Raw genomic sequence first — 23,963 nt, 5'->3', positions numbered from 1 at the left:
TCCGCGGATCTACTTTTTTAACGATCCGGCACATCACTAAAACAATTGCAATGCAAAATATATGAAGAACAATGAAAAAAAAAAAAAACTTGTAAAGAAAGTTTTTTGAATAAATTAGTCAAAAAACCTCACTCATGACACATGGTTAATTAATCCTCTAATAGCTAGACAATATATGTACAGTTCAAACAAATGGCAAACCTCAACAGCCTTTGAAAAATTGTGTTAAATTAACATGTTTTTAGGTTTTAATTATTCCAGCATTTGGAATTCAATATTGTTGAGTCTAAAAAATATTCACATACTTTTCATACACACGCACCTTTATTTATTATTCTGTTAATGTACCTGTTAATAGAAGGAACATTTACATTAACAGCTCCCAGCTAAAATGTGTGTGGCTTAGCATGTTGTTCAAAACAGTGTGACAATAAGAGTTACGTCTAAGACAGTGAAATTAAATGTGACACAATCTTTATGCAAGAAATTATTTGCTGTTGGCATAAAAGAATTATAATCTGTTCAGAATGAAATACATTATTAAAAGAGCATACCTAATAGTGTTTTAAAAGATAAAGTGAAGCACCGTTTCCTTTTTATGCACTTTTGTCACTTATACACTTTTTTAATCACTCCTGACAGAGTCCATTATGTATTAATGTATAACTATTATGCATCCTACAATCCCTTATGCATTCCTACAATCCCTTCAAAAGCGCTTGACTTTTGAAGGGATTGACGAAGCGCACTCAGTGGATAACAATGCTTCACTGTAATTAATTTCACATGACCTTTTTAAAGATGATTGCAAAAATAATGAAAGACCAAATGAAAAAATACATGTAAAATAAAATTACTTGAAACATAAACAAAACAACTGATGTTCACTCTAAAATAAAATTATTAAAAAAACTAAAATTCACAAAGAAGTTCACTATTTGTCCACACTTCGGAGAAAAGATTAAAATCCATCCTTTGCCACCTCCTAGGCAATGTGACTGAATTGCAACACTCGCTCTGGTTGAACTACCACCACAATATAAAGACTCGGTTTATATTTAAAAATATACTAAGAAAATTATATTTTTAGTGCTCAAGTAAGTGTGGGAAAGGAATGAAAACAAGAACTGTGTTCTGTGGAAAATGGAAAGATGGTGAAGTACACAAAGTTTCAGATGAAGAATGTTCTACTGAACAGAAGATGGCTTCTATGGAAGACTGCTATGGAAAGAAATGCAACGGAATGTGGTTTACTGGTCCCTGGACTCGAGTAAGACAATAGTTTTTAAAATAAAACTTTTCTGCCATTATTTTCATTTTAGCAAAATGTAAATAAGTAAATTTAAAATTGTTATGCATGATTCCAATCAAAACTACTAAGTTTTCAAAAGAGAAATTTGTCTCGACATTTTCTTGTTTCGAACATGTTTTTATCCCAAGTATAACAATTGGGTAAACTTGTTTTCAGCTGACTAACTTAATAAGGGGTTGATAAAATTCCTTTGATGAGGAATGGCATGAGGCCTTCGCATAATGCCAGAATCCACTGTTCGCCGCTGAAAATTGCCCTTTTTGATTAGAATGTTCAGCATTTTTTAACATCTATTTGTATGGCTGTTTTGCTTACTCATTTAGGTTAATTTAGAGCTGACAAGAAAAGAAGAGAGAAGGGGGAGCTGAGTATAGTATAAATGTGATCCGTAAACGTGAAAAACTAATTTAGAAAAAAAAAACATTTATGGTAAAAATTACGAAGTAATCATAAAATAAAATGATGTCAGAGTACTTCAAAAACATCAACTGGACATCTCTTTCATTTTATAGGTAGCCCGTGCAATGCCGGGCATGCAGCTAGCCATAAAATAAAATGTGCATCCTCAAGTCTTGTAAATTAAAGAAAATAACAAAAATAAAAAAGAGCATTGCTCTATGCATGGAAGTATTCATTTGTATATTTTTTCTAGAATTCATATTCATTCCACAACCATGCATAAGGTGTAATGATTTGAAAAATATTTAGTGTTTCTCATGTGACATTTTTTAACGACATTCAGACAATTTTGTTTCTTTGTGAGAGAGAATAAAATTTACATTCCAAAATAGAGGTTAAATTTTGCATAATGTTAAATAATATATCATTATATGTCTTATATTTATTGCATTTATTCTTAAATTAGAGAAATGTCCGTCAAGGTATGATGGGTAAAAAATTGCTTCTACATTTAAACGAAAGATTTGATTATAGATTGGTGATATTTTGATAGTTGAAATTTTAACCCTAACTCTAGTAGATTAACCCTAAACTCCAGTAGATAGCGATCGTTGTTGACCACTTTTTCATTTCTTCATTCCCCTGAAATCTTACTGTCTTACCAGAAAAACAGTTACCGGATTCAGTTCAGCCTTGTCAAAATAAAACATTTCCCGGCATGTCAAACATTACCAAAAAATATTATCAAATTATCATGTGAGTTTCATTGTTGGTGACATCTGAAGCATTACTTGATCAGTAAATTCACTGTTACAGTAAACTCTCGATTATCGCCAGTATCGAGTGGCACAAGTGCCGCGAATAATAAAAATCGCAAATAAACGGCTAAAACGAGGGACAAATAAGGAAAAAATTGCCATTCCTCAACAACTTAGTTATACTGATAAAAATACTTTCTTCAAACAGTGAAAATCTATACAATATGGCAAAAATGTTTTGTATTTTTGCACAACAGAGCTTAACATCAAGAAAGAACAAGTGTATGTACTATGAAGAAAGCACAATAAATAAATAAATAAAACAAAAACATCAGAGTTTAAATTTGCAATTTTTCGACAAAAAACAGCCATTGGAATTTCTTTTTACTGCGAAAATACATGTTCTTAAATGTTGATTCGCTCTCGGATTAACCGCTCTGTGGATAATCCGCTCGTGGATAACCGGAAGTTTACTGTATATATATATGAAGATTCATGCAATTTATTATAACTTAAGATTTGTTAGCATTGAATGCTTCCATCATATTCTCCTTAAATATGTTCTTAATGATTGTTTTTTTTTAGTGTTCAGTCCCATGCGGTGGTGGTCAGCAAACAAGGAAAGTGTTATGCCTTCTCAAAGACACTGTGCTGGAGCATGATCAGTGCAATTCTCAGTCACAGCCATTTGAAGTAGAAACTTGCAACATGCACCCCTGTGATGAAGGTAATGAATGAAAATTTGCAACAATGTATTCAAGTGAAAGGGGCCTAAACTCCTTGCTTAAACTGGGCTGATTAAAGCATTTTGCAGATATTTCTCTTTTTCTGTTTTTGATCTAGAACTAACTGTGTTGCACGGTTTACCTTAAAAGTAAAAGTTTTGTCAAGTGTTTAACAATCAGGCCTAAAATGAAATACAAATATACCGACTGCCATAGGGAGGTCCTGGGTTGGAATCCCGACGCGGGCATGGATGTACTTTCTCTCTCCTGTCCTTGTCCTTCCTTTATGTGAATGTGTTGTTGTGCTGTGAATGGTTGCCTACTCTATAAACGGGTCCTTATGGCATGTGTGTACTGTGGAAGTCGGGCTTCACACCAAATTACGGTACAGTTGGAAAAGTGAAGCAGTGCACCCCAAATTGCCTGCAAATCTAGCACAAGCCACAACAATGTGTAGAGAAGAGTAATTTTGGGACTCGAAATTTAAATTTGGAGATTTTTGAATTTTTTTTGACATCTCAAAAATTCAGTCATCATTAGTAATAGGCATAAACATCCCGTTTCAGGGCCTTTTCTATGTATGACCTTTCTATGTGAATTCCTGATTATCAAAAAGGACCTCTGTTGCATATTTTTGTTCCCCGCAGCCAGAACAGCATAAGTCACATAATCGCTACTTTACGGGAGAGAGGAAAAGCATTTGGCTGGAGCAAGCAAAGGATGGGACAAGCGCTCTTTTAACGCTGGTAAATAATTACAAAGAATTTTTTTTTTGGAATTTCGTTCACATGGCTCGATGTGGAATAGGATTCTACATACAATCGACTAATAAGCAGAAAATCGCAATTTTTGGACTTAAGTTAGTCTGGTTCTGAGATACAAGACTTGGCAAAGGATCTAATATAAACTATGAATTTGCGTAAGGAACATACTCCCCCCCCCCCTCACGCATACAACCATTTATATCTATGTAGATATTTAACAACCTCTAAATAGCCAGCAGTGTTCTCAGTAGATTTTGCGAAATATGTTCTAACAGAAATGCAAGTCTGAGTAATCTCCACCTTTAAAACTTGGGCTGCCAGATATAGCATAATTACAAATGAAAATGATAAGTTTTTGTTGCTGTTGCACGAAAGAAGCTTTCCAGTGTTATTGCTCTGTGCATTTAAAGCAATCCAACTTATGTTTCTGACAGTGCATCTTAATTTCAGAAAATACGTTATTAAACTTATGTTTCAAAATGCATTTAGTAATGTTATGTATGTTACTTTAGATGAAGTTATGATCGTGGGTGGCTGTCATAAGTCAAAGCATGGTTGCTGCTCAGACGGAATCACTCCCGCTGGTCCAGATTACATAGGTTGTCCGTTTGATGGATCAGAGCAAGATTGCAGAGAGACAGAGTTTGGATGCTGCATCGATGGAGCCACACCTGCCTCAGGCCCCTTTGGGTACGTCTTGTAAATGCATGAATACAATAATCTCATGTACTATATGAAACAACTAAACTTCTACATTATGGCACACTAGTACAATTGTCTTGAGACCTTCTTTTTTCTTGTAGTAGTGGACAAGTTACAAGTGCGATTAATATTGTCCTCTCAGAGGCAAAGAGATTCTTGAGCATTGAAAGCAAAGCAATGAATAAGAAACCTTTATTAACATAAGTTTGAGTTACAATGTTGGTTGCAAGAGTAGGAAATAATTATTATGTTTGTTTGTTGTAAAAACTTTAAATATTAGGTACCTCTTTATTACAAAACTGCTGTTTTAAACAAAATGTTCTAATTGTTTTTGGATTCAATGAAGAATTTGGTGGATAACTATGTTACGTATATATAACATAGTTATATGTATATTATAGCAGTTTATGTAACAAATACCACGCAGCAGGGTCCCGTTTTGTGCTGTGAAAAGGCTCATTAGAAATTTGTTTTTCTCTCAACATCAGGAGGAACTGAGGTCTCAAACCACCTCTAAAAATTGGAATGTTCCGGACAAATCCATCATACCCAAATGGCCACACTGTGAAACAGTAGCTATATTTAGTCTTACTGTACAACATGACTGTCTGGCCAGACATCTCTTTAAAGTTGGTATCTAGGCGAATCCAAACTGTTCCCTTTGCGGGGACCTCACCTTCATGGATGGATAACCACATTTCTCATTGCAGAGCACTGTGTGGGAGTTCCTTGGTTGAATGACACTGGGAGGCAAGAAGTTGAATGAGACAATAGCTTTTTCCCCCTGTTCTTCGTTTTAGTCATGTTTGTCTTTTGTCGAATTGTTAAGTTCTCTGCCATTTGAAATAAATAAATAGATGTTATGTAGCAAATAAAGGAATTAGAGAAAATCCCCAATAAAGTTTCCGACTTGTTTTACTATTCACTTCACGCAAGTAGTGTTATTTTTCCTTTTCTTTTTCATGTGCTACATGGTAGTGCTGATATGAAGAACTTTTGAGTTTTTATATTACTAAGTCATTCTAGACTCTGAGGTAGTTTCTTATTCCATTTTTCAATTTGGACTTAGATTTCATGTGCTAAAAATAAAGGATTTGTGAAAAGAAACAGCATTTTTGCATAAAGATCAGTGTTTTTTTTTTTTTTAACTAAGTGCCATTTAACATTTTCATGTCCATCATCTGTTAAGTTCTTCTATCATTTTTTGATAAAAATGTGAAGAAATGTTCTCTGAATTCATTTAACTTCTACCAGGTTTCATTGCTGAAAATATCAACTATAATGCTATAAGAATGTTGATTTGTGATAAAATTATGTTAATGAATATTGTGATGATTCTCAGAAACTAAAATATTCATTAAAAGTCATTCATGATAGTATTGTAAATTTTTTAGTTTAAAAAAAAGTTATTATGGTGTTTAACGTCTCTAAATGAGAATGGGGAAATTCAGTTTTGAATAAAAGGGCAGTTTCATTTCTATTTGGGAAATAAATTTCTTGTTGTAGTTTACAAATACAAATACAAATACAAAAGTGACGACCAGCAACAGGCTCTGGGCCCAGCTAGACTGGTCCTAGTCAATTTACAATCCCCAGTGAAGATCAATGGCCCTCTTAAAACTGTCTACTCCTTTGCTCATTACCACCTCTTCCGGTAAGCTGTTCCAAGGTTCCACTACCCTGCTAAAATAATGATTTTTCCTAATATCCATGTTAGCCTGAGATTTAAATAGCTTAAAACAATGACCCCTTGTCCTGTTTTCAGTGCTAAACTTTAGCCCCGTAACATCTTTCGTTTTAATAAATTTAAACAGCTGAATCATGTCCCCTCGGTCTCTTCTTTGCTCAAGACTGTACATTTTTAGCCTTCTAAGCCTGGAATCATAATCTAAGTGGGAAAGTCCACTTATTAGCCTTGTAACCCGCCTTTGAACCCTTTCCAATACATTAATGTCTTTCTTAAGATAAGGAGACCAAAACTGAACAGCATACTCCAAATGGGGTCTTATCAAACTTCTATATAAGGGCAGAAGAACTTCTTTAGATTTATTTGAAATAGATCTATTGATAAACCCAAGCATCTTATTGGCTTTGTTGCTAGCAATGCTGCACTGTTGGCTAAACTTTAAATCCTGACTTATTAGACCCCCAGATCAGTAACTTTGTCTGCCTGACTAATGACTGAACCTTGCAAATAATAACTTGTACACTTATTTCCATGCCCTAAATGTAGCACTTGACATTTCCCAACATTAACAGCCATACCCCATTTATCAGCCCACTCCGTAATATGATCTAGATCCTCTTGCAGCTGATTTGCTTGTTCTTCATTTTCTACAGTCCCCATAACTTTGACATCATCAGCAAAACAGTTCATGTTCCCAGAAATATGTTTGTGAATATCGTTCATAAAGACAATGAACAAAACAGGCCCTAACACTGATCCTTGAGGAACCTCGCTTAAGACCTCACTCCAATTAGAATAATTTCCCCTTACAACTACTCTTTGTTTCCTTCCGGTCAGCCAATTTTTTACCCAAATGAAAGTTTTCCCTCCTATTCCTATATCAGCTAATTTGCTAAGTAGAGCAACATGCGGTACCTTATCGAAAGCTTTTTGAAAATCAATGTAAACAACATCTACAGGCTTCTTATTGTCCAAAGCCATGGTAACTTTGTCATAGAAAGGTAATAAATTAGTTGCACAAGATTTACCTTTCCTAAAACCGTACTGAAAACTAGTCAATAGATTATTAGTCTCTAGAAAATTTACTATCTTAATTTTCATCAATGTTTCAAAAATTTTGCAAACCACCGAAGTTAGACTCACAGGTCTATAATTTCCCGCACTCCCTTTAGACCCTTTCTTGAAGAGCGGTGTAATGTTAGCCAGCTTCCAGTCCTCTGGCACTGTCCCTGAATTATAAGAAGCATCGAAAATGTTTGCGATTACATCTGCTAATTCCTCTGCACATTCAACTAAAATTTTCGGATAAATATTATCTGGCCCCGGAGCCTTAGTCTCTTTAATTTTTTCAAATGAAGTAAAACGTCATCCCTGGAAAATACAAAGTCCTCAAGCTGTACTATAGCTTGCTGTATTATAATATTTTTGAAAATAAAAAACTGAAACTTTAGCCTCATGTCAACTTGCTTTTTGAGAATTAAATTCTCTATGTAATGTATATTTCTCTTTATAATTTACTGCATATACTTGTTCACTAACTTCTTTCATTTTGTTTCAGGAAAGGTTGTCCAAAAATGATCAACTGTAATGAAACCAAATATGGTTGTTGTCCTGATGGCGCAACAGTTGCTAAGTCTGCTGATATGCTAGGATGTTTTGAGGACTGCGAGAATTCTCTTTGGGGCTGCTGCGCTGATGGATTCACTCCTGCCTTGGGGAAGAACAACGAGGGCTGTGAAAAAGAACTTTCTGAGAAATGTGAAAAGTCCCAATTTGGCTGTTGCCCAGATGGTTTTAGTGTTGCATCTGGATCAGATTATGAAGGTTGCGACTTGGATGTTTCTTCGGGAGAAGATTGTTTGTTCTCAGAGTTCGGTTGCTGTCCTGATGGACTTACTTCCGCTACTGGGCCAGATATGCGTGGTTGTCGAATTGGTAAAAGTGATGATGACGACTGTGCCCATTCAAAGCATGGTTGTTGTGAAGATGGAATTTCTCCAGCACAAGGTCCAAATTATTTGGGATGTGAGGAAGGTAGTGGAGACATTATAAGTAGCTCATGTGAAGGGACACTGTATGGTTGTTGTCCTGATGATGTATCTCCAGCTAAAGGACCAGGCTTTGCAGGCTGCGAAGTGCCGAAGCATGATGATGATGATGATATTAAACAGCACGTACATCATACACCATGCAGTCATACTACTTATGGTTGTTGCAAAGATGAAAAGACAGCAGCAACTGGTCCTTATTTTGAAGGTTGCAAGGATTCAGAAGAAAGTTCCATCCATCATTGCGCTAACACAGTCTTCGGCTGTTGTCCGGATGGAAAAACCTCTGCTTTGGGTCCTAATAAATATGGTTGCTGCTTCAAATCAGAATTTGGATGTTGTCCTGATAATATTACTATCTCTACAGGACCATATAATCTAGGATGTAGTTGTCATACTTATCCGCATGGCTGTTGCCCTGATGGCATCACTGTAGCAAAAGGGCCTAGGTTAGTTTAGTTGTCAAACAGTTCAATTCAATAGTTCATTTCAAATTTAATAATTGTTGTAAAATTTAAAAAAAGGTTTATTCATCTGATTGAATAATTTCATTGTTTTGTTTTGCACAATAATATGCAGTATTTTTTAACAAAATGAAGAATTAATTTATTTTATAGAAAATTGAGTTAAATATTATGAAGAAAAAATCTCCAATTTTAAAGAGTAATGCATTGTTTTCAAATATTTATGTAAATCTGAAATGAAAAATGTTAAACTTTTTTTTGTCAGCCAAATTTCAAAATAATCAACTTCTCATCTCTTTTCTCATTTACTCCATCAGGTTTGAAGGATGTTCATGCGAACATTCTTCCCATGGTTGTTGTCAAGATAACTTTTCATATGCCAAAGGACCTAATTTTGAAGGTTGTGAATGTTCATCCATGCTCTACGGCTGCTGTCCTGACGATCTGACACCTGCTATGGGACCTAACAATAAAGGTTGCGACTGTGATCGATTACAGTATGGATGTTGTCCTGATGAGATCACTGCTTCTCGTGGTCCCAATCATGCTGGATGTCCCTGCAAAACATTCCCCCACGGCTGTTGTCCTGATGGAAAAACGGCTTCTAAAGGCCCCAGACCAGAAGATTGCCCTTGTGAAGCAACTACGCATGGTTGCTGTCCAGATCATGTCACAGCAGCTTCTGGACCATACAATGAAGGATGTCCTTGTCATTCACTCATCCATGGATGCTGTCCTGACAACAGGACAGCAGCTGTTGGACCACGGTTTGAAGGTTGCCCATGTACTATTATGTCACATGGATGCTGCCCAGATAAAAGAACGCCAGCATTAGGCCCTAATTTTCACGGATGTCCATGCAAAACCACAACATTTGGTTGCTGTCCCGATGGGGAAAGCCCAGCTCTGGGTCCAAAATACAAAGGTTGCCATTGCATCACTTTCCCATATGGTTGCTGCCCTGATGGAGTAACTCCAGCCAGAGACCAGAATTTAGGTGGATGTAAAGAAGGAAAAAAAGTACAAACTAATTTAGTAACATGTAAGTACATATTTACATTTTTATGGCATTGAATTGATGAGTAAAAGTTTTCCCGAATTCCTATCGCATTTACTACACTTACAATCATATCTAAAGTAGTGATGATCCAGATATCCGAGGGGAAATAAGGATCTGTATCCTTATCTGTTACTTTTTTGATAGCTCTTTTCTATTCTAAAAATCCTTAAATATTTGAATAAAAGACTCTTATATTCCATTTAAATTAGGTTTTATTCCCTATTTAAACTAAAAGGTATCATTTCCAAAGCCAATTTGTACCCCTATTACAAAAAGGAAGGGGTGATAAGTTTCAAAAATGTGTACCTGTGTGTCTATTTGTGGCATCATAGCTCCTAAACAGATGAACCAATTTTGATAGTTCTGTTTTCGTTCAAATGGTGACTTGATCGAAAGTATTCTTAGCTTAGCCTTGTTATTTCCAGCTTGCTCTAATGAGCAAGTAGAAATAATTTTTCACATTCTATCCAAGCATTAATGCAGCACTGACCCATTCCTTCCAACTCTCCCTTATTTTTAACAGAGAGTAAATCATAGTCTTGATTATATTTTCGCCGTAGATGACAATTATTGAAGAAACAGTGCTATTACTCTGATGGGAATACCTTCCGTAGCAAATTTTACACTTGGGTAGTTTATTGGGGTTTAAAAAAAAATTTTGAGGACCATATCCGTATCTGCGATTTTGACATTAATGATTCGTATTCACGGATCAACTTTTCTAACAATCCGGCACATCACTAATCTAAAGGTCATTTTTAATTTGGCAGCTGATGTTTGCAGTCTACCGAAGGAAAGAGGGCCTTGTCATAATTTCAGTGTCAAATGGTACTTTGATGTTACTTATGGTGGTTGTAGTCGCTTTTGGTATGGAGGATGTGATGGTAATGGTAATCAGTTCAATTCCCAAGAGGAGTGTGAAAATGTTTGCGTGAATCCTGAAGGACCAGGTAAGTAAATTTTTGAAATCTCATAAATAATTATGGAGAAAATATATCACCTTTTAAACTTAAGTTTCAAAATAAGGTAAAATACCATATTGTTTGGAGCTTTCTCTATTGATTTATTTTAACTAAAAAAATGTGGAGGACATTGTGAGGACAAAACTTGGTATAGTTGAAATAAAAAATTTTGTTTGTAGGGTTTTTATTGGAATTAATTTTTTAAAATTAAAGTGAAAATATTCAGTGTATCATAATAAAACTGGTATCTCTATTTATTAAAAAATATTAAAAGCTTGATAATTGAATTATTTTTATTCAGATATTTTTATTGAAATGGAACAAGTCCCCTGAATATTATTAACTCCAACCCATTAACTTCACTTAATTTTAATAATTTTTTTGTGAGTAATTTTTCTGAAATTCACGTATTTGCTGTGTTCAATCGTATATCTTTTGGAAAATTATTTTGGACAAATTTTGAAGCATTATTGCAGAACACCAAATTTAAGATTTCCCCCCAGTTTTTAAAAGAAATCAAGTGTACAACTCTGTCTTAGGAATAAACTGTTAGAATCAAAGTTTAAACAATAGCTAGAAGTATGACTTTTGTAGAAATGTGATATAAAGTTGTAGTACATAGATTGGTGCAGTTTTGCTGCGGCATCAAGATTTTTGGGAAATGCATCAAGAAAACATTCTTGTAATTTTTTTTAACTTTAGCAAACTTGCCATTTTGGTTTATAGCAAGTGTAGATCCAGGGCAGTTGTGACCCCCCTTAAGTCATCAAATATTATATAAAACTGCATTTTAAGGACTTATATTTTGAAATGTTTTCCCTAGAACCCTCTATTTGTATTTGAAACCTGCACTTTCACTCCCCCCCCCCCCCACCCCCTTCTGACAATGACCCCTTCCAAAACCAGAAACCACAGATCCACCTCGACATTGAACCAAGATTTTCCACACCATTTTGCAAAATTTCTAACCACTGTTTATGACTAAGAATATTTGTTTTATGTTTGGTGCAGCATGACATCAAATATTGTGTTTTTAAAAAGATGATTCAGTTGGATTTCCCAAAGAAAAATTATACTTTTGATTTTCTATTTAAGGACACTCAACGATTCACAAAAAATCATACTCAATTAAAATGCATCCTTAAACAGAATTTTTTTAAATCTGCAGTAAAAGATCTGGAACCATGAAAAATCGTCCTTTAATAGAGAAAGTCATTAAAAAGAGCATCGCTAGACAGGGTATTAGTTGTATTTTAATGTTCTATTATTTATGCTCTATAGTTAAAAACTTTGAAAGTGAAGGAAAATGGAATGAGGTAAAGAAAAGTTTTCCTTCACATAATTGAACTCATAATTGCTATTATTATTACTAAACAGGCTGTATCTTATACCTGTTGGTGTTCCACCATAGCTTAAACATAATTTAAGAAATAACCTTTTCAAGTCTCTATTAAAAAATATTTGTCATTGACCTAGACGCATTACAGATGGTTTATTAGCTAATCAGTTGCTCTCTTTTTAATTAAAACATTTAAAGTATAAAATGATTAAAGATCGTTTTTTATTTAGCTTCAATTTTACTTGATACATAAAATTATTTTGAAGTGAAATTTCTGTGCACCTTGTTGTCAGGATTTAAATAAGTTTCTAACTAACCACTATTCAATGTGAGGTTGTTTAACACTAAGACTTTTTCAAATGTTCATCGCGATATATTATAAGTCAATATATGTGCAAAATTGAGTTAAAGTCAGACAATTCTATTGCTTTCAGATGTTGTTTTTTATTTCTTTAAAATCTTTAAAAAATTTAACTCGAGAAACATTTCTAACATGCAACAATGAGTTCAGGCATCCATTTGTTTTTCCAATTTTGTTGGTTGAGCTTTCATTTTGCATTCCAGAGGCTTGTATGTTGCCGAGAGTCTTTGGCCCCTGCAAAGGAGCTTATCCTTCATGGTACTACGAACCTCAAACCGATTCTTGTAAAAGCTTTAACTACAGCGGTTGTCTTGGGAATAATAATCGATTTACGAGTCGAGAAACTTGTGAGAATACCTGTGTTAGACAAGTGGCTGTTGGTAAGCATGTCTATTATTTTTTGAAAAATAAAATATTTTACTAGAGTTCATCTCATGATTTATAGTGTTAAATTTACTCTTTTTTCTCTCTTTTGGCTGAGTTTATGTATTACGTTAATTTCGTGAGTTTATGCGTTGGTTAAGCATGTAATCCCTCCTTCAAATATTTCCTCTAATTTTTCTTGCATTCATCACTTTTCTTGAAGTTAAAACAAAATATTTAAGTGTAATCTGCAATAAAACATATATGAACTTGTGTTCAAAATGTTAAAATTTTTGAAATCTAAATCATTCAGTTGTCAGTCAAAGCAAATGTGCTGAATAAATTTTATTAAAAATTATAAAAACAATAATGGTTTAGATTGAGCTGCAGGGAGAATTTTAATTTTTAATGTTTTTTGTTATAACAAATTTTTGTTGCTTATTACATTTATAAGATGATTAGTAGAAAACCTTGACTTCAAAATTTTGTTGTAAAATATATTTCAAAGTGTTTTTCTGTGTTCTGTAAATTTGGGGAGGAACTTAGAAAGTGCAACTTGCCGCTTCCAGACTGAAATGAATGCAATAACACGTCTGGCATTGCTTAAGTTCAATAGAAGTATTACCTAGTGCTGGGTGATATAAGAATTTCTACATCGTGATGCATCACTAACCTTGCATCACAATGTGATTTTTTCAGAGCTTTACTTGAACTTGATTGTTTAAATTTTACAAAATTATATGTCATTGCAAGTACTTACACACAAATTCTAGAACCAGCAATAAATTATCAAAAAAAAAAGAAAAAAAATGCAAAATAGCAATAAATATTGTAGACTTGTGTTTTCGGATTACAATAAGCTTATCTTTTCAATGCAAAAAGATGTGAGCTTATGATATGGAATTAAAGTCATGCACTATATTCACAAGCTCACATCTTCTTGCACTTTAAAAAAGGCTCCTTGTAACATCAAAATATGTGTCTGCAATTTTTGTTGCTATTTTGCACTTTAAACTTGGTTTTTTCTTTTTTTTTCTCATCAATATATGTTCTGTTAAGAGCTAAAAAAAAAAAAAGAAATCTTGCAATAATTTCCTACATGTTTCGGGAGAAGTGAAGGTCTTTGTTTGCTTATGTTATTTCCACTAAGGTTTATTAGAAAGGTGTCCTGTAACGGATTCTTCACACCTTTGTTACTAAGCCAGATTGGCTTAATAGTCTCCTAATTTAAAATTGGTGTGAAAAATTTAGAGGTTTAAATAGCAACAATTGTGGACTGGTGTCTGTACATGGAGACATTTCCAACCAATATTCTGTAAAATATGAAAAGGAAGGAGCTGTAACAGGATACATTTCAAGAGAAGAACAATATAGCTTCTCAGTGATACAAGGAATTGTTTTGAAAAAAAAAAATATTACTCAGCACAAGACTAAATTATTAAGTACTAAGTAGACCACTAAATCTTTGTTATAAAAATACACACACCCTTGATAACGAAGGTCAAGGAATCCCAAATTCTATTCATTGTAACGGGAATTTCGAATGGAATTCAAACAATGTAATGGTAATTTAATTAGTACTGGAAATTTGTTTCATTGAAACTGATATTTTGTTATTCGTCGTAATCAGATTTCACTGTATTATAAAGATTTTTGCAACACAGTATCAACTTTTTATAGGTATTGTTTCCATACATTTCCATCTAATTAATGCATTGTCTATGAATGTTCATATAATTTCTTATTTTGCTAGATGCATGTGATCAACCGATGGATGTTGGCCCTTGCAAGAAGGTTACTCAACGCTGGTTCTTTGATCGCTCAGAGGACATCTGCAAGCCATTCATTTTCGGCGGTTGCCAAGGAAACCATAATAATTTTGAAACTGAAAAAGAATGCAAACAGCGTTGTATCATTTCTAAGCCTAAAGGTAATTTTTTACAGGAAATGGGTATTTTAAGGAGCTACAAATATATTTTTAATAGTTCTGAAGTTTGTTTCTATAAGTTAAATAAGGTCAAGTTGAACTAGTTTTAAAGTCAGCTTTGCTTCTGCTTGCATTATTGAAAGCAAGAGCCGCACAGCTCAGTTGACAGAACATTCAGCTCTCAACCAAACAATTCAGGGATCAAAAGTCACTATTTGGTGCTCTGGATTTATCACATTTTTACTTCCTTTTACAAAAAAGGAAGTAGTGTATTCGCAAAAAAAAAATTCACTCAAAAATCGGCCTTAATTTCCATTTTGTTCTCCCCCAAATGAATATTGATTTTTTTCTTCAACCCGACCACACGTGGATACATGCCTAAGAACGTATAGACACCTGAAGAATCCATTTTGACGATTCCCGAGTTAATTATGATGATTTTTCTTGTGATGTCTGTATGTACGTGTATATATATGTGTATGTGTGTTGTATCTCACATAACTCAAGAACAGTATGTCCTAGAAAGCTGAAATTTTGTACATAGACTCCAAGTGGGGTCTAGTTGTGCACCTTCTCTTTTGCTTGCATTCGGATGTTCCGAAGGGGGTTTTTTACACCTTTTTGGAATAAAATCATTGTTAATTTCAATGTAAACTCAAGCGGTGCTATAATTTGGCAAACACTTGGCAATATATCGCCAAGCTTTTGGTCGTCAAGTTTTGTCGCCAACTTGGCGATGAATTTGGCGTGTTTTTTTTTTTTTTTAAATTTGGTTTTAATTTGGCCATATTTAGAGAGTTAACCATCGAATCAGATTAAAACTGGCAATATTGCAAAAAGTTATCTGTATAAAACATTTTCTTTGCTTCGGTTCACAACAAACTTGGGGTGAAAATATTTAAAGTGTTTCTTTGCGCACTCCGAGGCACTATTATCTTTAAATTGGAGTAAAAGGAAGTCATGTGATGCACACATCAGCTTGTTAAAGCTATTATTTTGTATAGATACTTGAAGGCATAAAAATTAATGTAACAGGAACATTTTAGCTTTTTTAAATCAAACATTATGTTAAATTTTTACCAGTCCCAGATCTGTGTACACGCAGACCCTGTAGTGTGGGAAGATGGGGGGCATGTCCTTAAAAGGCCCCAACAGCCCGAGAAATTGAAAAAAAAGAAAAAAACTGGCACTAGACTTATTAACGTTGCAAATATGCAGTGCTGGCCTCTGGGGAGGGGCCCAAAATTTAGATCTGGACCTGATTTTTACACATTTTTATGTGCTACTTTTAAGGCAGTGCTATATATTTCGAGCACAAACGTTCCACATGAGTGGGCTGGTATCTAAATAATGAAATTATGATCTATAAATAATGAAAACTACATTACTTTTGAGTTTACATTTTTTTATAATGATACAAAAAAATAAATAATAGTGATTTGATAATGCAGGTACTATTTCAAGACTTAAGTTTGCACTGGTTGAAAAGATTGGAGCTGTATAAAATTTTCCGATATATATATATATATATATATATATATATATATATATATATATATATATCAAAATATCCTATATTTTTGAAAATATTGTGATATTTTCAAACCCTGTTCTGCATAAAAAAAAACTTTCTGCATTATTGTAGAAGTTTCTTTTCTTGAAGAATGCAAAGGAGCAATGAAGTTTTCTTCCTAAGGTGCATTGAAAAAAAAAAAAAAAAGGAGAAAAGACTTAAATTCTTTCTTTGACTAAATGATATGCTAAATTTTTTTACCTTATCTTAGCAATTATTGCAGATGGAGTGACTTTTTTTTCTCTTCTAGACCTTACCACTGTATACAATGCTACTATTGGTTCTCATATCACGATGGTGTGCAAAGGAGTACCAACAAATCCAGATGATGAAATTATGCTTTTCTTGTGGTACAAAGGTGACTCAGCCTATCCCATACATGGGGTTGACAGAAGAGGAAACAAGGGTCCAGTGTCAGGTCGTGGCACTGATCCAAGATTCGCAGTTCAAGATGGCGATCACATGACTGCTCTTACTATCCACAAAGTTCGAAAAGAAGATGAAGGGCAATACAGATGCAGAATAGATTTCAGGGTAGGGCCAACAATCAACAGGTTCATGAAGCTCATGATTGCAGGTATTCAATTGATTTCTAAAATAATCTGAATATGAAAACTTTTAGGGATGCCCCAATGGAAGGTCACAAGAGTTCATGACCTCCTGTGACCTTCCCTTGGTGGTGTAGGCCATCTCCACTCGCTGGTGAGATAAATTAATTTTTTCTACCAATTTGTTGGCCCTCTCAGCTTAAATGAGATGACATCTGCCTACTATTATTCACTATTCCAGACTGATGAGTTCTAATAAGAACAAAACTGCAGTCTCTGGAAGTGATAGCTAGGCTGTCTGATATATTGCATGAAGTTTCTTTGTTTTGAAGTGTAAAAAAAAATGGGGAGGGGGGAGGGGCGGGATGCTAGTGTAAAAATTAAAAAGTAAATGGATGCCATTCCCCTCAGCCTCCCCTCAACTGCACTACTGTGTGACTGCTTCAATTAAGCTGTTAAAGAGTTGTTCTTTCTTTTAAGGAACTGGGAGTTTCTCTGAACTCTGAAGTGTAAATGAGAATGATTTACGAGTAAAATTAGTTATTCTATGACTTATTAAAAACTGCATCTCCTGAACTGAGATTAAAAAGTTTTTCTTCTGGGGGGGGGGGGCTACTTCTTGTACTCTGTTTACTTACAACAGATATTCGTATGGGAATGTAGAGGGCTTACCTCAAAATTATAACATATGCCTCTTCATGAAAATATATTTTATGCAAAACTTAGTTTATAAAAAATTACATTAATTAATAAAGTTTGAATTGAAGAAATAAAAGCTAAAGAACTATTCTCATACTAAGTAGTTGACATGAGGAAGAAAATTTGTTGTTTTGCATTTAGGATTTTTGCATTTGACCAAACTTTTGTTGCTGAAAAAATGATTCGATAGTTAGAGGTGTTCAGTTTTTGATCACTAAAATCATGAAAATCTTCATGGCATTCTATTTCCCTTTCTTCTTTTTACAACATTTTAAGCACGCATATTGTATTTCACGTAACTTTAATTTTTACCTTGCTCTCCTCCCTAATGCTTTTATATTCATGTAAGTTTTCTTTATTATAGAACCAAGCATCTGTCATCTTCCCCAAGTCATGGGAAATTGTTACCAATTCCGTGAGCGATGGTATTACAATCCTAACGAGAGACGATGTCAGAGATTCTATTACAGTGGCTGTGGTGGAAATGACAACAACTTTGCAACCTATGCTGACTGTGAAAAGCAGTGTGAAAAGAGCTTATCCAATTCTGCTGAAGATTTCAGCTTAGGTGGGTGAGCTTTTTTACTGTCAAAAATATGAAGCTCTTTAATTTTTTCCTGTTTCTAAGCCAACTACTTAATCACGGATTTTAAACAACAGTTTGGAGGATAAAATTTTCTTCGTGACCTTTCATTAACCTTTTTTATTTTATTTTTGAAAGTTGAAAAAACTTGCATTAAGTTCATATTTTAGGCTACAACCAATCACCCTCTCACACACTTGTACTGTCATCCGTTATTTGAAAAGCAAACTGAAAATAGTCTCACTGGATTTTCAGTAATACTGTACCGATAATCATCAGAAAGAAAGAAGGCAGGACTGAGAAGTCCTCTCAGTTTTAAGAAAGTGTTATGGTTCTAGAGTTTTGTACATCAAGGAATTACATTAATTAGCTTTGAGTTAAAATAGTAATTGTACAAATGGAAATTGTAGTTGATTGTTTCATCAGTGCTACAAAAATAAAAAATGAAATGGCTTCTTGCTCGGAATATGTAGTTGATCCAAATAATAATTTTTTTCTTTAAAATTTTGTGTATCATATTTCAAGAACTTTTTTTTTCAGAGTACTGCTCCTTTGAGCCAGATGCTGGTCCGTGCCATGGTAAAAAGATTCAGTGGTTTTATGACAAAGACGGTGTCTGCAAGCAGTTCTACTATGGTGGCTGCCGAGGGAATGGCAACCGTTTTAATACAAAGAAAGATTGCGAGCAGAGGTGTGCAGCATCACAAGGTGAATGTCCTTTTTCTGTTATTTGATTCATAATTGCCAGTCTACAGTCTATAAAAACCTTCTGAATTTGTGGTTTTGGAAGAAGTTTATGTTGCTTGAGAGTAGTAATTAATAGCAGCAGACGACCCTTTGATCAAACTTGGCCTAACTCTGAAAATTTAGTTAGGCATGCATTTTTATACATTTTTATACAATGTACAGTACCAATAAATAAAGATCAGGAGTAAGTAAAAGCAAATTGACACTTCTTTTTCTAGTCGCCACATTTTTTGTGAACCAAAAAGTAACTAAATACGAAACTAGCTATAAAAATTTCTACTAAAACATAAAAAAAAAGTTTAAATAAATGTTAATATAACTAATTAGTAACACATCAACATTAATAGTATAATTAAGCATTAATTGGGCAAACAGGGTATTTTCATTTTTAAGAGCAATGTTTTCTGACAACTTAAAGCTATCGATAGCACAGGTGAGTTTGGGTGGAGTGGCTACTGGACGGCGAACAATACTACAGTATGGGAAACCAATTTTGGAATCTAGAAATCCAGAAGATCCAAAATTCAGAACTTTTCCGAAAGTAAAAAAAAAAGGTTTTAAAATCAATTTTAAGTGTTCAAAAAGATTGACATTCGGCTATTACTTGTTGACAACACAACTCTTACAGCTTATTTTTAAGTTTCTGTGATGCCGTGTATTATTCATAAGTTAGCAATTTGCAGTAATTGTGCAAACTTTTAGCATGAGCTTTTGATTAACAAAAATCCTTTTTTTCTCATAAGTGTACCATACAAAGCCTGTTAAACAAGACTACCAAGCTATTTTTAGTATAAATATGATTTATTTATTGTACCAATCAGTACATTGTATAATAATAAATAGCAACATCAACCGACTATGCGACGCTGCAAATTATCTCAAACTTCTTGTTTAGCATACTGAAGTATGCTGTACTTTATTGAGATTGATGAAGAAATTTGGTGAGAACAATAGTGAGACCCAGAAGAACTTGCCAAAAACAGAACAATACGATAATTTTTGTCATTTTTTGAGTCGGAGTTTAAAATCTCGAAAGGTCGCAGTCCCAAGCATTCCAGATCCCATGCTGTAATATGTTTGGTCACTCTTTTTTTCTATTCTTGGTTGCGGTGAGTAGCGACAGCTGATCTTAAGCGTTACCAATTACTTGTATAAAAACTTGTTTTAGTCTGAATTCTTTCGTTTTTCAAAGAATATTCATGCATGCATTGTATTGTGGTACAAGGTTACATTCGATTGATTAATATTTGTTGATTCTTTAAACAGATATTTGTAAACTTCCTAAAATCCGAGGACCTTGCAGTGGTTCTTTCACTCAATGGTATTTTGAAACTGAACACGGAGAATGCAGGGAGTTTACTTACAGTGGTTGTCAAGGAAATGGTAACAGATTCAATGATAAGGAATCCTGTGAAATTCAGTGTAAAAAATGGCCCTCTGTTGATAACCATGTGGCACAAGGTGAGGTTATTTTTAATCACTCTAAAAAACTCTCAAAATTATCAGCACATATTTTGGAGTAATGTGTAATTCATGTCACAGACACTTGTGTTGGATGTGCAATTGAAAAAGGTTTTTTATTTTTTTAAAATTTTTTTTTTAACTGCTGATTATCTCTTGAAATATGGTAAATAATAGCAAACCTTTACCTTTCATATATATGTGTGTGTGTGATTAAAATTGTTTGTTAAGATGTACATTTTCATATCTATTGTTTCGTATTAACACTAGTTAAGTTTGTGTAATCATATGATACAATCCGGGTTTGTCTAATTTATATTGTGTTTGGTAAAAGCAAGTTAAATAAAGGATCCATTGCAAAAGTCAGTTTTCATGACACATTGACTGTATAATATCTTCTATGCCTTATTCCCGTAAAAATGCAAAATGAAATAAAGTTCCTTTGATGGACATCCATTAGATTAAAAGTGAACTCATGAAATTTACTGCTCAAGTTTTCCCTGGGATCTTGAGTTTTCACTTTGCAATGTTATAAAAATTCTGAAGTTGAGATCTTTAGGCATTTTCTTAAATGTATGAAAATGTGTGGCACTCGTACCTCATCATTTTATTGTTACTTGTTAACTGTTGCTTTGGTGCAGCCTTTTAATTTGGAATCATTCAGAAATTAATGTTGAACCATGTGCAGGGACAGCATAACTACATGATGGGCCCTTGTGTGCAAAAATACCCTGGTCCCCTTAATGATGAATTTCCTAAATTGTGCTTTTTGTAGTGTCATGGTGCCTCTGCATATATGAGAGCCCTGAGCTTTGCTTAAGTAGGTTTAGACCCATGCATACAGATACAGATAGTACTGACTATGTAGACCAGTGGTTCCCAACCAGGAGTGATTTGGCTCCTCTAGGGAGTGATCCATTTTTGAAGGGTGATTGGATAGTGATGAGTATTTGAGAGACAAAATAAGAATTGAAAGCCAGTGAATATCAAAATTGAAAATGTAAACAAAACCGAAGGTTTCAATTTCAGACAAGAATTTACAAGGTTAAAAAGAAGCTAATTGAAAGTTCAGGAGCCTTCCTCACACCTCAGTTGAACCAAGAAAGTATTTCATCATTTATTGCCAAGTTTATGCATTTTCTGATTTTCAATGTATATATTTGTTAATTTTAAGTGTCCGTGTTTTTAATTTTCTCAGATTCCAATTTAAAGAAAGAAATACCTTCATAAAGAGTGTACTTTTGTTTTCAAAAATTATTTAATGGTCTTAGTTAAATATTTTTTATTCAATACCTATCAGTTCATTTCAGAAAAGAAAAAATAAAAAAATTATTTTTATTTATTTATCTTAGTTTTAGAATGATTGATAAGTTTGCTTTATTATATACATTTTACTTGAAATTAAGATTAGATATTTATATTTTCAAAAATATTGATCTTCACTAGCGCCAAATAATATTTTTTTCAAGGCAAAAAAGGGGGGGGGGGAGCAATAGGTTTGAATCAATATTTAGAGGGGGTGGCAATGGGCTCAAAAAGGTTGGAAACCACTGATGTAGACTAAAAAAAAACTACCCATGTGATCATCTGCTATGGGAAATACATGATAAATAAAGTGTCCTTAATTGTTTTTTTTAATAACATTCATTTTTGTAATTTGTTACTAAATTTTCTTATGCAATAATTCATGGAATGTATTTCCATTTGAACGAAAATTTGTTTTTGAATCGAAAATATTAATTATATGTTTTACGAAAACCTTTTTATCTATTAAATATAATAACTCTATTTTGAGCTTTATGCTTGTATTTTTTTTAAAGATGCCTGCAATCAGCAGAAAGATCAAGGTCCATGCTTGGGTTATTTCCTCATGTGGTACTATGACAGCAATGAAGGTTCTTGCAGGACGTTTGTCTATGGTGGATGCCATGGTAATGACAATCGATTCACAAGTTTACAAAACTGTGAAGCCAAATGCCACACCAACAATGCCTTCAACATTCGTAGAGGTATATGAAACTATTTTTTGATTTTCTCTAGATTGTGTTATTTAATCTACAAATATAACCCTTTTTGTAATGAATACCGATTGTAAATTGGATTTTACTAACTTATTGACATATGTTAGATTATTTCAGTCCTTAATACCCAGACCTTTTCATTTGTGAGCATTAATGTAATTAAAACTTATGGCAAATATAAATAAACTATGTAAAAAGTTCTAACTGGTTTATGTGCTTTTTTTTTTCTCCAGGTAAAGAGACTCATTCAATCACCGCTGCTGCATCATTCATCACAAATGAAGGTAAATAATCTTAATTTTTGAAATTCATTTTTTAAAATTGAATACAAATAATTATATGCATTCATTACTATAAACATAAGTATACTTAGAACAAGCAGTTGAAATGAGATTTTCCATGAAGTTTTTTTCGCGCTCAAATGAAAATACAGTGGAACTGCAGTTATCCGAAATTCTGCAAAAAAGTAAGACACTGCAATTTTCAAAATTATGAATCTGTCCACTCTCACTATTTTCCTTCCTTCTGTGAAACTAGTGTAGGTGGGAACACTATTGGATGAGTCATCGTCTCTTATTGCAGTTCTATTATTGGCTGCTGTTCATCGCTAGGTGGCTAGCCCTTTCATTTAATTAATTAAAAATTCATCATCTTACAAAGTTTTTCCTCTCATTTCAGCGTACATAGTTATCAATCAAATTGACCCTTTTTTTGGAAAAAAATCCAATTATCCTAACTTTTGATTATCCAAATGGGGTCTGATCCCAATTGATTCGAATAATTGGAGTTCTAGTGTAACAGGAACAGGTACATTAAATATAATAATTAGAGCCCGGATTATATGCAAATGCATGTGTAATTCCTTTTTTTTTTTTTTGCGTCTCTTGATGTTAGTGAATAAATATAACTAAATAATAATTTACTAAACAATAAAGCAGTCTGAATTTCCTTTCATTTTCTGTCTCCCGAAATAAAATAAATTCTATTGTAGACTTTAATGTTGAAACAATTTTAATTGCTCATTTTCAACATTTGTTTTTGAACATGTTCTTCGTCGAGAGCTTTTTCAACTAAGTTTGTTTCAAGCAAATCCATCTCTAAGTTCTGGATCTATTAATGAATTTTATTTTTTTTTCAGACATCTGTCGACTGTCTCCAGATGAAGGTCATTGCAGCTACTCCCAGAGCCGCTGGTATTACGATGCACACAAGGGCATGTGCTTACCATTTGTATACAAAGGATGCGGTGGAAACAAGAACAGATTTAAGAATGATGAACTCTGCATGCGATTTTGTTCTGGAGTGCAAGGTGAGAGTTTTAGATCATTTAAGGTCCGACTAGGTTGAAGCGATTTTTGACCAAAATTCACTTTCTCTCAAAATGACTTAATTGAACAGCCCCATTTTTTACGATTATAAACCTTTTTGGATTTTGAATGTACGTGAATTAGAACTAAAGT

The 23,963-nt window shown here is 33.7% G+C and overlaps 1 protein-coding gene across 1 annotated transcript in view; it reads left to right on the top strand.

Annotated features, from left to right (window-relative positions):
* LOC129225157 (papilin-like) overlaps window positions 1–23,963 on the top strand; it is a 54,306-nt gene that overhangs the window by 14,673 nt on the left and 15,670 nt on the right. Inside the window, exons 11-25 of the mRNA XM_054859718.1 lie at window positions 1,091–1,270; window positions 3,055–3,196; window positions 4,471–4,648; window positions 7,906–8,844; window positions 9,177–9,469; window positions 9,539–9,901; window positions 10,690–10,869; window positions 12,785–12,961; window positions 14,698–14,874; window positions 18,056–18,259; window positions 18,815–18,982; window positions 20,288–20,482; window positions 22,303–22,491; window positions 22,737–22,787; window positions 23,642–23,812. Of these exons, the coding sequence (XP_054715693.1) occupies window positions 1,091–1,270; window positions 3,055–3,196; window positions 4,471–4,648; window positions 7,906–8,844; window positions 9,177–9,469; window positions 9,539–9,901; window positions 10,690–10,869; window positions 12,785–12,961; window positions 14,698–14,874; window positions 18,056–18,259; window positions 18,815–18,982; window positions 20,288–20,482; window positions 22,303–22,491; window positions 22,737–22,787; window positions 23,642–23,812 (3,607 nt within the window). The remainder of the gene's footprint in view (window positions 1–1,090; window positions 1,271–3,054; window positions 3,197–4,470; window positions 4,649–7,905; window positions 8,845–9,176; window positions 9,470–9,538; window positions 9,902–10,689; window positions 10,870–12,784; window positions 12,962–14,697; window positions 14,875–18,055; window positions 18,260–18,814; window positions 18,983–20,287; window positions 20,483–22,302; window positions 22,492–22,736; window positions 22,788–23,641; window positions 23,813–23,963) is intronic.

The sequence above is a fragment of the Uloborus diversus genome, chromosome 6, assembly GCF_026930045.1.
Source record: "Uloborus diversus isolate 005 chromosome 6, Udiv.v.3.1, whole genome shotgun sequence".
Classification (NCBI taxonomy): domain Eukaryota; kingdom Metazoa; phylum Arthropoda; class Arachnida; order Araneae; family Uloboridae; genus Uloborus; species Uloborus diversus.
This window is presented reverse-complemented; position numbering and strand designations above follow the sequence as displayed.